Raw genomic sequence first — 15,810 nt, 5'->3', positions numbered from 1 at the left:
ATTCTAACGTGGACTTTGTGCTGGCATAACAAGTAGTCATAGACTGTGGAAGATCATAGCTCCAGATTAATGAAGCTAATAACAACATTGCCGTGGGTGGTTGTTTGCCATTAAAACATTGTTATCCCTCCATCATTAACAAGATGATTTCCAGTTGCAATTTGAAATGCTCAAATAAACTGTGAAGCTTTTATAGATTGCAAAAAAGCCACATGGGCTCACAAAAGAATTCTGCAGCCCAGCCAGCAGTGCTGATAAGCAATGTAGATGGTCAAGGAGGACATTGTATCACAAATTGTCACAAGCAGCCATAACTCATCCCTAAAGCTGTGTTCATAAGAACAAATTAGCATCACATTACAGAAAACGCAGTGAGGAAACTACTATTTAACTGCTAATAGGACCTAGCCTGACCGAGAAACATCGGTGAGATATGGCTATTTTACCTCAATTGTTGAATGCCTTCCAATTCGAAAAGGAGAAAAGATAGACCAGATGGCCCATGGTAAAACACCATATCAACACTGGGGATCATCTGCCAAGAAGCCAGCACTCAGTGTCTCCAGAAGAAGATGCTGTAAGGTGACATCATAGAACCTTCAGAGATTCTTTGGTCTTGCCCTGTGGTCCTTGTGAAGAAGGATGGCATATGGTATTGCCGTCTCAACTACAGCTCTCTACTCTCTGCTGTGTTCATGCAAGCGCGCTACTGCCAAATTGAGATTGACGATGCTGAGGAGGAAAACTCTGCATGATGGCCTCTTTGAATTCAGAACTATACCATTCTTACTATGTAATGGTCCAGCCATCATTGAACATATGATGGACAACCTGCTTTGACACTTTAAAAGGACAATGTATGTTTGCTATCTGAGTGACATAATCATTTTTTTGAAGGCATTTGAAGACCATCCAAGATCCCTGAAATCTGTGTTGAAGTGTATTCAGACTGCAGGTCTCCACCTGAATCCTAGACATTGCCTCTTCACCAACCATGAAATAAAAATCTTGGGCAACTAGTTAATGGCAGTGGAGTCTGTCCCAAACTAGAGAAAAAAAGAGCAGTCAGATGCTTATGCATCCATACTAATCTCCAAGTCCAACATGAACTACTGTACAACCAAGAAAGAGTACCTTGGACCTGTTTTAGCCATCAGCAAGTTCTGGTCACATTTATTTGGCAAACCACACACCATTGTGACAGTTCACCATCCTCTGTACTACCTGACTAACCCGAAGGATCTGGTAGGTAGACTGGCAAGATGGGCACAGGGGCTTTAAAACTACAACATAGGGTGAAGAAGTATGTTTTTTACTAAGTGGTGTACTTAGCTGCTGTCTGCGCGTAGTACATTTTCACCATTTTGGATCTGCCAGTTACCCGTTATAAATCTTTCTGGTGGAAATTGTTCTGGCAGTCTCGCTACTCTGTCCCACTGCTGTGGTCAGACTTGCTTTTCTTGCGACCTTTGATCCTTGATGGATAGTACCGAAATGTTAGACCATGCGACTACTTTAAGCTAATAAATTAACTTCAAACTCTCATTTGCATTTCTCTTTCTTTAGAGTCTTCAAGTCGCACAATGACAGAGCCCAATAATTAGAGCTCAAAGTAGTTAAACCAAACATCAAACATTAAAACATCTGACCCTTAGGTTGTACACCGAAGTTGTCTTTAACATGCAAGTGATACATTTGTTTTTGGGTGCCTGCTGATATTGTCCACGGCCATCTTACTCAAAGCTGTCTATGACACTGCCACCTCGGAGTACCAAAGCATACATGTAGCGTCATACAGCAAGTGAACGTTGTGCATCGTACGACTCCTCACCACTGGCCTTGTTGTTACTGCTCATGCACCCTCTGCACAAACACAGACTAGGGCGCACACAGTATCAGTATCTGCTCCTCTTTATACACTGTGGAACAAATAGCTGCTATCACAATCATCTTTAGCTGGTACGAATATTGATAGTGGACAAGGGTATTTGATAAAATGTCCTGTTACACTACAGATATCAGAATGGTATACAAGGGACACATACAAGGACACTGATTCCCTTTCAAGAAATTATTAGACAGAACACAGCAACGTAGATGAAATCTCAGTCATTGGTGCATTAAATGACATTGCCGTTGAACAGAGGGATTTGCTAATGTGCTACCTCGGTCTGTATCATATATTCTGTCATTTAGTGGACTTCACATATGAAGTTGTGGATTATGACCGGTCATCGAAAGGACGAAAGTGCAGAGACATCATTAATGTCCTCCATATAATCGCCTACTACAGTCCAGAGGCACAGATTGAGTTCAGTGGTTCAAGGAAACTGATGACTCACTCAACAATTGTGAAGCTTCAGAGGGTTGGGACACCTTTGGTGCTTATAATAATGAAGAGGATGTGAAACTAAGGTGAGAAAGACTCAATCCTTCAACGCTACCATACTGAAGACCATTAATGAGGTTTAGATCCAGGTTACTGTAATCAGCTCTAATTAGATCTTCTGAAACAACAGACCACTGTTTCTCACAGAGAGAGCAATGCCACAAACTGTGGTGTGTGCAATGTGGTGTTGGGGTGAGCATCACCTCTGGTGTGCTGCAGGCTGCCAGTTTATACTCGACCACCACCAATTACTTTTTCTAGTACCTATCATTTCTGGAATGTTTTTGAAACACCTGATGTTTGTAATGTTTTTATAAGTATCTTGGAAATCCAGTTATTGTATAAACAGCAGCACACACTGTCCAGGAAGTCAGTTCTGTTTTGGATGTCCTTGATATCAGTAATAAACGTGCTTTCAGTGCTAAGCATTGAGCTTTATTGAAAAACCTGCTTAGGTTTGGAAACAGAATGCTTGTCAGCTCAGTTATAAGAACAACATATAGGATAACTCAAAGATGAAATACATTTAAACACTTGCATCAAATTTTTCTCATTACTATCTTAAACCAGTGTCCTATTCATTCAGACAGTGCATTTTCTATAGCATAAACTTTTTTTTGCTTTCATTGACATTTATGTACAACCCATTATTGATCAGTAAAGAGTTTCAGAATTTATTATTTAAACCAAATTACAAGAACCAGTCGCAATTTATTTGTCCTTCCGCACCCGAATACTTGAAATCGTTGAAGTCCTGTCTGTTTATTTTTATCTGACTGATAGCATAGTAACAAATACATGTGTGTAATGAACAGCTCAGAAGGTTTAATGTGTGGTGCTTAATTCTTTATAAACATTTTTGTCTTCTTTCAGCTGAGAGAGTTTGATAAAGAATTAGAGCCTTTCAGTGGCCAGCTTTTTGAATTTGTCATAAAGTTCCCACCAAGTTATCCATTTGAAGAAAATGAAAAAGGAGCAAAGCGCTATATGCAGACAAGGTGTCCATCATGGTGTGATCGGGTGGTACTCAGCTACACAGCAAAGTCTCTAGTAAGTAAATTAATTAATTCAAAGTAGACATGAAACATTTGTAGTTTGCATGCATAGAAATTGTGTAATAATTTAGAAACTGAAGTGACCTGTTGCCAAAAGGTAGAAAGCTTCTGATTTTTCCAAGAGTAACTTGTTTGAGTGAAAACAAGTTACCTTAGTGAGTGAAGCCACTAAAACTTCTAGAGCTGTCTTGTCCACAAGACTGATTATTTTGTCATGTCTTTATGTGACTTCTGGTCATTTCAGTGTCAGATTAAAAGTTAAACAATGGGATTCCAGGTTGGCATATCAACAGTATAAGGGAAAGATGGTTTATTACTCGCTATAAGATGACACATTGAATTGCAGACATGCACAGTTAAAAGACACTTACACATTACCTTTTGGCCAGAGCCTTCATCAGAAGAGGAAATACACTTACATTCATTCACACAAGCAAGCACATCTCACGCATGACTGCCACCTCTGGCTGTTTGGACTGGAATGCAACTGTCAAGTGAGACAGAAGTAACAGAATGGAGGGGGCAGGGAAGGGGAAGGGATAGCATGGTATGAAGGGGTGGAGAGAAGATTTCTATCTGGCGGAGCATGCATGGACTAGAACTGTCAACAGATACAGATTCGGGAGACTGGAGGGCATGTAGGTGGGGAGGTTGGGAAACAAGGAGTGAAAAAGGAGAAGGCTGGGGAAGGGAAAAGATAGGTGGGCTCGAAGGCAGAGGGCAGCACACAAACAAAACATGGTGGGAGACGAGAATAGGAAGGTGATGATATGACAGATGATATGGCAGATGATATAGGAAAACTAGTGGAGCTGCCATTGAAATGAAGCATGTTACATTCAACTGCATGTTGTGCCACAGGGTGGTCCAATTTGCTCATGGCCACAGTTCGGCAGTGGTCATTCATCCTGGTGGGCAGCTGGTTGGTAGTTGTGACAATATAAAAAAACTGTGCAATGATTGCAACAGAGCTGATACATGACATAGCTGCTTTCACAGATGGCCGAGTGGGATAAGTCTGTGCCAGGACTGGAATAGGAAGTGCTGGGTGGATGGATTGGGCTTATCTTCTACAGGGAAATGATTCCCTGATGAATGGGGATGTGGTTCAGTTGTTACAGTGTGGGGTGGTATTGGGCGGTTGGGGGTACTCCTTTGTAGCTGGTTCTTGGGATGGTGGCAGGATTGGAGGTGTGAGGAGAAAAGGCACAGGAAGTCCATTTGTGGACTAGGGCAGAGGGATAGCGCCTGTCTGTGATGGCCTTGATGAGACACTGAGACTAGGTAAGGGAGTTCTTGTCATTGCTGATGCGCATCCCCAGGTGGCCAGCCTGTTTGGAAGGGATTTTTTGTATAGAAGGGGTGACAGCTGTCAAAATGCAGGTGGTGGTGGTTGGTGGGTTTAATATGGCCAGAGGTGTGGAGAGAGCCACCAGAGAGGATGTGGTCGACGTCCAAGATGACAGCGGATGGGAGAGAAGGTGTTGAGGCTGTGAAGGAGTGAAAGTAGGGTTAAGATTAACTGTTAGTAATTATGTGTCTTTTCCATAATTTGCTAGCTGATACTCTTGGAAAACGAGAAGTCACTTGGAGTAAACTTATTACAGCAAATTAAACATTCAAGCTTTGGAGATCTGTGTACATACTGTTTTTCTATTTGCAAAAATAATGGAAAATAAGAGAACTTGAACCCAAACCTCGCCTTTTCCATGCACTGGCCTTACCAACTAATTTAGTCAGATATGACCCCCAACTTACCCTCATAGCTTCAATTCTGTCCATATCTCTCCATCACTTTCCAAACTTTACAGAATACCTCCATCATATCTTTCTTACTAGCACACCTGGAAGAAAGGATATTATGAAGAAATGTCATTACCACATCTTAGAGTTTGTTTGTGGGATTAGGAACATTGCCAATGAATGACAAGATTCTGGATTTGAGTCTAGTGTCACACAGTTTGAATCTTTGAACATGATTATCGAAGAGTGTTGTAAGAATTGCTGCTAGTAGAACTGAAATAAAGCAAACAATAGAGTCTGTTTTATACACTCCTATTTCAAATTTAATTAGTGAGTAAATAATTGTGAACAGTTACTGAGAAATTTTATCTGGAGATGTAAAGAAAAATTTTGTTTTACTGGGAAAGTGGAATAAAGAAGAAAGATAAAGTTAAGACTGTAGGAGAATATCTACAGGAAAGAAAGCAAGGTCTTTTGTAGGGCCAGCCTTAACCATGTCCACAACTACTTATCATGATTTATCTTTGTGTAGTCAGTACTGGCTAGGCAGTGTCAATATGTAGACAAGGAGATGTGGAGTGCTTCTTGCCATCAGTGTAGGGTGCGAATGGACATGCACGACCACCATGCACAAAGCAGTTACATCTATGGGATTGTGGATTGAACAGTTTAAGAGAATTTTGGGTTTTGAGTTATTCAATGGCTTGTATCAACACATTAAAGTTACCCTCAACATGGACCGAAATGTTGAAACTTTCTCAATGCCATTTATTCCTGGTTTGATGAACACTCGGGTACCCAATCATACCTCAACTGACCTACTGAATCACTTAATCCCATAAAAATGTTTGGGACTATTTGGAACAGTAAGCAAAATGTAGCACTGAATATTCCCACAGTTTGGTAGCTCTGTGTGGTCTAATCATCAGTGAGTGTATCAGGCTACTTACTTAATTGTAGAAATATTTTTCTGCAGTGGCACCTTAAACTCATAGTATCTTGCTGAAAACTGTTTGGACTGCTTAACTATGTCGAGAAATAACTGACGCAATACCATGGGTTTTATGTTCACTCATTGGCATATTTATTATGATTAGAACCCAGTTGTGTGATACCAGTTCTGTGTACAGCCTCTCATATAATTACCAGTTTGTTACTAGTCATTGAGTCATCCAAGCAAGTGATCCTATTCATTGATGTCTGACAGTAGCACACTAATTCAGTGGTAACTTTGAGACAAATTTATACTTTCACATAACAGTAATTAAATGTTTATTGACATCACAAGCAACAAAGTCTGCACAAATATTCAGATGTAGTAGTTCATGAGCTGATGCCAATTCTTGCACATAGGTGTACAATTACTCACAATCTAGGTGTACATAACAGATGATGATGATGATTTTACTCAGGTGGGTACTGGCCATGAACCTTTTACAACATATTGTGACTTAAAAAGTGTTGCTTTGGTGACTACAAGCCATGCATATAAAAGAGCGGATTATTACACACACATGTTCACTTGTTGAATTCTAGCCACCAGCTGCCGATTTGTGGTCAGGGTAGGGTATACAAAGACTGTTGTATCTATACTTAATTTTTTGTTTATAATACTACAAAGTGAGTATTAAGTATTGTTTTCGATATCTTGATTCCAATAATAATTTGGTTTAAGTGTATGATGTGTGACGAGGAAAGTATTAAAGCTCAGTGTACCGTTTGAATGATATATTGCATAGCTGTGCGATGGTGGATTGCTTACTTTCATGTAAAATTTCCATGTTTGTAATTTTGCTAATCTGGGTTATTTCATAACTAATGGGTTAATTGGGAAAACAAATGCATTGTCTGTGTCAGTAAAATTATGTCAAACGAAATACAGCCTCAAACTTTGGAACAAACAAAATGAAGAGCTTCAATGACAAAAGCATTTTAGGGTGCAGTATAATTTTAATAACGGATATTTTCTTAATTAATCTGTTTTTGGATAAGTTAAAGAGATTGCCGTGAAAAATGAAATTATGACTATCCGATAGGCCATGCTAGGTTCTTCAGATTTACAGCTGATTAGCTCATGGATTTTTTTCCGGTCACATGGCTGTATAAGAACTTCAGTTATTTATTTCAAGTAAACAAGTTTTATGCCAGGGGAAATGGTATTTGTAAATTATGATGTACGTGATAAGATCACCTCAGTTATTAACTATGACGAGAATGAAAAAGCTCCCATCATAGCACAAAAAAGTCAGTATGTTCTAATTAGAATTAAGAATTTAAAAGAAGGGAGCTAGCTTTTCAGCTTACCTGGCAGTTTCAAAGACATTTAAATCAAAACATATTGACATATTCACGCTTGTTTCACTTGTAACATAATGCATCGTGTCAAGTAAAGTAACAGGATACAAGATGTCATGTCGTATACCATGACATATTCCATCAAACATGCCATTTGTTATGTCGTGCAATATGACACAAAGTGTCTGGGATACTTTATGTTGCAGATGCACCCACACCCCTGGATACTTTCTGTTATAGAAGCATCGCACTCTGAAGAAGAACATAAATTTGTATTGTATTTGCCCTTACACCCCTCACCACAAGTGTAACAGGGGGTGGGTTTGGGGGAGAAATGATCCCCTCTGGGAAAAATCCACCCCTCCTAGAAATTAAAAAAAAATTGTTTTAGCATCCCCCAGGAACAAATCCACCCCCAGAAATTTTCTCTCTCCAGAAAAACTTCCTTAGCTACTACATACATGCTCTTCAGCCATATGATATTATATATTTTTTACTATGGCTGGTGACTCTACTAGATTTTGGGCTCAGGATCAGTGACTTCAGCCTATAAATTGAAAGATGCAGGTATGCTAATATCGTGCATCTAAGAGACCTCACTACACTGGGGAAGTTGAGTTAACTTGTAAAATAGTGTAAATATGCCAAGATGTTTTGATTTAAACGTCTTTGAAACTGCCAGATAAGTCAAAAAGCTAGTTCCCTTCTTTTACATCCCTAAGTCTGCTCTGGACATATTCACCTTTTTTTGTGCTATGATAGGAGCATATTTCATGCTGGTTCCCAACTTTTATTCTACCATAATTTTGCCTTTAAATCACCGTAGTTTGGCAACCAATATAGATTTTTGGTGTCTCGGGTAATGTATGATCCAGTAGAGGTTTCTTTTATTAGCTTTCAAACCATGTTGCTTATATCAGGGCTTTCACAAAATAACAGACCATTAATTACTTGTATTTATCTATCTTCTTGCAAAATTTGAACCGATCTGACACAGAAGTGGGGCGCATAATAAGAAAAGTGTTTTTGCATGTAAAATCCAAAAGAGGCTAGATTTTTGAAAGCAAGTTTTCACTTTTATTTGATACACTTTAATCTATTTCCGCACATTCAATTTACATAAGAACAAATTTTACATGCTACATTTAGCTCTGCTTTAAACCATCATACCTTGACAACGGACAAAGATTATTGGATAAAAACATTGTTTTGACTTTATCCATTTATCTACCGTGGTGAAAAGTTTGAACCTATTCGTGCATGTTTAAAATATAAAATCAACGCAGTTCAAAAATCTGCCAGGAGAACATGTTTTTTGCATGTAAAATCTGAAAAGTGCTCATACAAATCATGCTATAAGCTGAGCATTAATTTCAGCCCAATTAAAATCTTATGCAAAATGAATTAGTCAGTTCACACGATTTGCGTGGATACCAGCTCCGGTTTGTCATTCATACTTTGCTTAATGTACTGTAACATAGCTATAGTAAGACAGATGGTTACTGGTCTGGGCTAAACCAAAAACTTTTTACCCTATGTTCCTAGCTCAAATAGGAACTGAGCAGAAAGGCCTACCCCCAAACCACAAATCTGCACATGGCCTTTTCAGGCATACTTTTTACAGCACTTCCGTGGTGTAATGATAAGAATTTAGCATTTTTAGATCCATACGTTACATATGAGGTGTGGCAAGTAAGTAAAGATTCCGGTATCAAAAAAGTGATTTATTGCAAACAAAATTACAACTAATTTTTATCGTCTTTAACATTCTCCCCTCTACTATCTATACGCAGTTGCTTACATGTCTTCTATTGTTCAAAGCAATGCTGTAGGTCAGCCTTTGTTACCCTCTTCAACAACTGTGCTGTTTTTGATTTTAACTCTTCAGATAAACTGGAACTGTGTTCCTTTCAATTCACTTTTCACTTTTGTAAAGAGGTAAGTCGCAGGGAGCCAGATCTGGTGAATGGTGGGGATTTTTGACATAGGAATATGCCCATCCACTAAAAACCTTTTCACAGGTACAGAAGTGTGGACTGATGAGTTATCCTGATGCAGAATCCATGCATGATTCTTGCACAGATATGGTGTTTTCTTCCTTTCTCTTTCCCTTAGCTTCATTAGGATTACTTTGTAGTATTTCTGAATAACTATTTGACCTTCAGACATCCGTTCAATCATGACAACACCCCTGGAGGGGGAGAAATCGGCATTGCCTCTCGATTTAGACTTGCTCATTCATGCTTTTTTTTTTTTTTTTTCATCTTTGGTGATGTGGGAGTCTTCCAGTCCATTGATTGACACTTTGTTTCTGGGCCGTAATGGGAGGTCCATGTCTCATCATATGTGACAACACATGTTAGCAAGTCCGTTCTTCATTGAGTCATTCCAAGACATCCGAGAAAATTATCTTCTGATGGTCCATTTGATCCTGAGAGAGGTTTTTTGGACACCTTTGTGTCTCTTTGTTCATGTTCCCCATGTCTGCTGTCAATCAAATTCTCAGACGTTGGTCATATCGCACAACTCATTAACATTGTGAATGTTTGCCTTGGATCTTGAACTCGCAGATAGACTGAGGTGTTCATCATCTTCAACCACTTCCTGACCTTTTGAAAATAATTTGTGTCATTCAGGAGCTTGTGCAAGTGATACAGCATTATCACCAAACATCTGCCAAACATATTAAAGGGTTCTGTTGGTGACTTTTTAACTTCATGAGCAATTTTAACTTAACACCTTGCTCGATTTTTAAGTTCGCCATGCTCACAGCACTACTGCAGAATAACGTGTCCTTCAACGAAAGCCCAAAAGTAAACTAAAGCAGACAGAAAGGCAAAATGAATTGTGGCTCCTGTTGAAGGTTCAAGGTCAAATGCAGTTCAGAACCAGCCTCCTCCCATATGGCATGCAATAGATGGTGAACCGTCTTATTATTTAACTGCCACACATTGTACATTATGTGCATACAATCAGTTACTTGAAAAAAAAATATTTAAAAGAGTAAATTGGTAGTAGGTGTAGCAAATCCACTTCATTATGTTTAAAGTGCTCAGCTGAGTATGATGTACCTGAAGGAAGTTGCGTCGTCTTTCCTTCTGCATTGAGGCCATTATCAATGCTAGAGGCAATATTACACAGTTTCTGTGTGTCTAATGGGTGTCGCTAATATTTTGTTTAGTGTTCTTATTATTAAATATTCCTGTTACCAGTTTCAGCATTCACATGTTGAAAGCAGTCCTCTGATATTTTTATAATAATAATAATGACTTAGTCAAAAATATTTACTGAAGCTTTATTTTAAATTATAACTAAATAACCAGTTGTCCGCAAATGTGTGCTGTGTGGTTTCTGAAGAAAGCAATAATGTATTTTCTTTAAGCTGTTATCTCCTTATTGCTTCATAAAGACAGTTGTGCCCTGGAAAACGACATTTTGTCTGTGCAGAAGAGTGAGTGAAGTATTTTTATTTTAGGTACAGTTACTGACTGTGATTAAAATCATAATTGATTTTGGCAGCAAATTTTGTGTTGATGTCATAGGCAAAGTGCTGATGACATACAGTGTGGCAGTTCAGAAACCGGTTATGATTCTAATCATATCATGTGATAATGTCTCAAATGAAAAGAAATGTGTAGTTATTTCCTGTTGACAAGAATGTTATATTGATCAGAAATGGAGTTTGTTTCCCACAGCAGAAATACGTTACAATTAGTTTATCAGTAGATGTTCTCAAAAGCTCAAGTAGCAGCGTCTGTACATATGTACAATATACTCTGTAAGTCTCTTAATAACAAGCTGATCTCACGGCCATGTCATTGGTTTCTTCTTGGAATGTGACTCACATGTTTGTTGTAGTTGCAGAAACAAGATTTTTAACTGCATATCAAAGGTGAAACAAGCCTGAATTATCCTTCCTTGCACATTGCTATCAAAATAGTAACACCAAACCACCTTCAGCATGTCATACAGCCTGCACATCATGGAGCTGTATGACATGTGGACTGTTTCTCCGTGAATTTTACACTTTTTTGTTACTCAGTTGTGGCATTTTAAAAATAGTTTAAAATATATGTTGGGTGAAGAATCTTAATCTTATTTTCTATCATAAAACCATGGTAGGCAGTGGTCTGGCCATGCTAAAAGTTGAAGTTCATCAACTTGTTTGTCAGATCACACCCGAACAAAGCTGTCAATGTGGATTGTTTGCCTAGAAAATTCACAAAATCAACAACCAAAATGTATTCTTGTAGAGTAGCATTGAACCATCAGAACTATGTCCTACACTTTCGTAGAGCCTTTTCAGCAATTATGAGGGTGATTCAGTAAGAAAGGTAGCAATGTCTGTAACAAGTACATGAATAGCCTTTGTGACTTACATTCCACATCTAGATAGAGGAGATGGTCAAACCTTTTATACATCGCCAGTGGATTGAGGTAACTGTGCTATTTTGTTTTGAAATACAGCTTAAAAATGGAGACATGATGGATATATGGTGGCAATGGAAATGTAAAGTGTAATAAGCTTCCTTTCTTCCTTCCTCCAACTGCAGATGATCACCAGCTAGTGAAAGGTTATGGAGTAACTGCAGTGGCACAGAAACGAAGGTGGTTTTGGTGCAAGGAATTTGAGAAAGGTAGATTAGATGTAAAAGATGTGCAGAGGTCAGCATGGCCAAACACATCCACCTCAACTGACTGAGAATGCTTCGTTGAATTATTGATTCAAACCAATTGATTCATTCATGCAAGGCAAATTAACACAAAACTCAAAATTTGCATCGGCTGTGTAGTGGATATCGTGCACATCACATTGCGCTACCATTGGGTACCATGCCAATACTTGTATGAGAATAAAGCCAATAGATAGGATTGTCTCTCCAACACTTAATGTGGTATGTGGTGGAAGGTGCTCTATTCCTGCACTGTATCATCAAAGGGAACAAAGTGTGAGTGCCTCATGTGACACCTGAGAAGAGAAATCATCTATACATCCCATTTCTCCCTCACACCAAAAGCTCTAAAAAGTATTGTCCATGAAGAAAGTTATGAACACAGTATTTTAGGACAGGCTAGTTGATTTCCCCAGCTATGGAAAGACTGTGAAAGCTGTGACCTGTTGTGCCATACTGGAATAGTACTGTTAGTATCTTGCGTAGGAATACAAGTGTGATGAGTTGGAGGAAACGGAAAGGTGGAGAAGGTCACTCAGACTCCATATAGAAAGGGATCCACCTGAATCCATTGCTTTCCATATCCGTGTTCAGCCAAACCATTACCACCTAGTAGATGAGCAATTAACAGAAAGTAGAACCTTATAAAAAATTTAATAAAAAAGGATGCTAAGTAAGTACGTCAGATTTATTTGTTGTTTCAGCAGATTGTTGATGTAAACACAGTACATTTATAAGTTCTTATTACATTTGTATACCTCCTTGAATGTTTGAAGACTTAGTTTTATATTTCTCTGTTTCAGATATGTAATCCCAATACTGTAGAATATGGACTGATGGGCATAAACACCTGTATGGGAGACCACAAGGTATAAATATTAAATAAAATAGACACACACACACACACACACACACACACACACACACACACACACACACACACACACACACACACACACACACACAATACTTGTGATGCTCCTCTTACATTACTGTAAATCAGTACAATATTACCTTTTAGCTTTGTTCACTAATCTCACATTTATTTATATTGACTAAAAATCCTTAGTACAATATGAAATTCAGTATGTAACACAATGTTCCCGCTTTGCATTTTCATGTCTCTTAACGATAATTAAATGTACAAGAAAAACCAGTTCTGTATCAGAAGAATGGTGCTTTGATGTGTGGAATAGAAAAAGATATAATAATCAGGTCAGTTATATGTAAAAGAGAACATTTCAGATATTTCTTCGAACTCATAAAGTGATGGTCTTTGACCGAATTTCATTTTTCTTTAAACTCATAAAGTGATTATCTTTGGCAGAATTTCATTTAGTACTGGTGATCCACCACTTTTTTTAAAGTAATGCTCAATATTTATTTGAATATTGTAAATATGAAAGAATTTTTCTCTTCGTCTTGCTTGACATTACATTTGTGATACTCATTGTGTATGATTTTTATAAGCTGGCAGCTCTGTGCTAGTAATTTTAAGGTAAATTTTCAGGGAGTCAAAACAAAGTTTTGATTGTTTTCTTTCTGTGCTACAGCAGGAAAGTACTGTTATCAAAACAAAATTGGCAAAGTCCTACATTGAGCATTGTTGGCAAGTACAGCTACATTACAAATAGTGGCAACACCTTCACCTTTTTAAGGTCAATGTTGGTTTACAGCAACAACGTACTATCACACCAGTAAGACATACTATACACAACATTGAAAATTAATACCAACTGAACATTACTCACTGAATTGCAGGTCGGTTCCATCATCCAGCCAATATTTTTAATGTCCATTTCATGGTAGGTGCCAATGGCCTTTAGCTTCTCTTGTCTCGATGTGTACAACACTTGTGCATATTATTTGTAATCTTTAACAGTATCATTTTAGTACAAACTAACAAATATGTATCACAAAACTTACAAAATTCATCTTAGTTAATTTAAGGAAATTCATTTTATAGGAGTGAGAGGAGATTATTATGTTGAGGAGTAAGTGATTTTAAATCGTTCAGACTTACAGGAAAATGTTCTGTCTCACTAATGTTTATGTCAAAATGGTTTTTGAACACTAAAATTCACTATCACTATCATTTTTGAAAAAAATTGGTCTCAAATTAAATTGTTGCTGATGAGAAGTTTTATCTGTACGCATAAAACTATCCACAGAAGTAGCGGACAGAACAGGATAGAAGATAACAATGAGTGCATAAATTATGTCTTAGAGTAAAACTATAAATATGCCATTCAGCATAATGGGTCTGAATGACCTTCAAATACCGTCAGACAATATTTATTAAATCCAGTTGGACTTGTCTAATGATCCAAAAGAGAGAAGCAGGTATGAAATTGTACAACCTTCCTATTGACAGGACAAGTGTACAATATGGTTTTCTAATGGAAATTTTTGTTTATTTCTCACTAATTTTCAACAAAAATAGAACTTAATAATTTTGGTGGTCTGTGGGTACGAAACTGCAGACGCCAGATGATGGAATGCACTGTGCTTTGCCTTACTGTAATGTGAATTTAATTTTAGAAAACTTTGAGGAGCTGTTGCAACAGTATTCATATAATTATATGCTTTGGAAAGTACTATTTCATTTGCTATAATGAATTCTCCTCCAAACTAAACAGCATAACTATGAGATTAGACTTTTATCAAGATGACTTATTTCTAATATGAAACACTATCGGTATTCTAATATGCTGTATGACACACTATCTCAATTTAGGATAACTTCAGCTTGCTACCCTAATACCCAGATTCAGACTCATATTTTTACTATGTGGTTTCTCAATTTTGTGAACTTTGTGAAGCCATTTGGTGGTGATCCTGTTGTGCTAATACTCGATGGTCATTGTATCACAGTTGTGTAACAGACAAAGCAAGAGAAAACTCTTCCCACATCATCTGCTTTTACACCATTCTATGCATAAAATGCAACCTCTTGTGTGAAATCCGTGGTGCTGTTTAAAATGCATTCTCTCTCAGAAATAGAAACTTGATGGGCAAATAACCCAGGTTACATAATAGCCTCTTGTTTGATTATGAAGTTATTGAGAGCAGTAACAATGGAAAATTCTGCAAATGGCCCATGTAAAATGGGACTCTCCCATGTAATAGCCAAAAATGTGTGCCCAAATCAAAAGGCTATTACAGATATATGTAAATAAATTTTAATAACAGTATTTTAATTACTATTCATGTGGAACAGTACAACTATACATAATGATCACTGACACTCATACACCGATCCCATAATGTAGGAAGGGAGCAGGTGGCTTCAGTGTAGAAACTCCTCAGTTGCTGACAGAGGTGAACCTCTAGCATTTCAGAGGTTGTTTTAAAGAACCAAAGATGTGCAGATCACATGGGTAGATTTGGGACTGTGAGGAACATATTTCAGGACCTCTCATCAAAATTTTTGAAGGAGCTCGAGTGTCTTCTTTGTCACACATTTCTCCTTGCAAATGCTGATATCCTGGAAAATTGTGCATCGTGTGCGTCACTGCTCTCCATACATCTCTTTCATTTTGCATTAAATTTGTGATGCATGCTCCCCTTCTGTGCAAAGAAATTGGATTACTGCCTTTTGTGCTTTTAATGAGGAATCAATCATGCAACAAATTGGGAAATAACTCTCCAGAAG

The 15,810-nt window shown here is 37.9% G+C and overlaps 1 protein-coding gene across 6 annotated transcripts in view; it reads left to right on the top strand.

The window, feature by feature from the left end:
- LOC126354250 (inositol polyphosphate-5-phosphatase A) overlaps window positions 1-15,810 on the top strand; it is a 311,452-nt gene that overhangs the window by 202,205 nt on the left and 93,437 nt on the right. For all 6 annotated transcript variants that reach the window (XM_050003765.1, XM_050003764.1, XM_050003766.1 and 3 more), the window contains 2 exons: window positions 3,263-3,439; window positions 12,959-13,024. In XM_050003765.1, coding sequence (XP_049859722.1) covers window positions 3,263-3,439; window positions 12,959-13,024 — 243 coding nt within the window. The remainder of the gene's footprint in view (window positions 1-3,262; window positions 3,440-12,958; window positions 13,025-15,810) is intronic.

This window comes from Schistocerca gregaria, chromosome 3, assembly GCF_023897955.1.
Source record: "Schistocerca gregaria isolate iqSchGreg1 chromosome 3, iqSchGreg1.2, whole genome shotgun sequence".
Lineage (NCBI taxonomy): Eukaryota > Metazoa > Arthropoda > Insecta > Orthoptera > Acrididae > Schistocerca > Schistocerca gregaria.
Note: the sequence above shows the minus strand (reverse complement) of the source record. Positions and strands in the feature narration are given on the sequence as shown.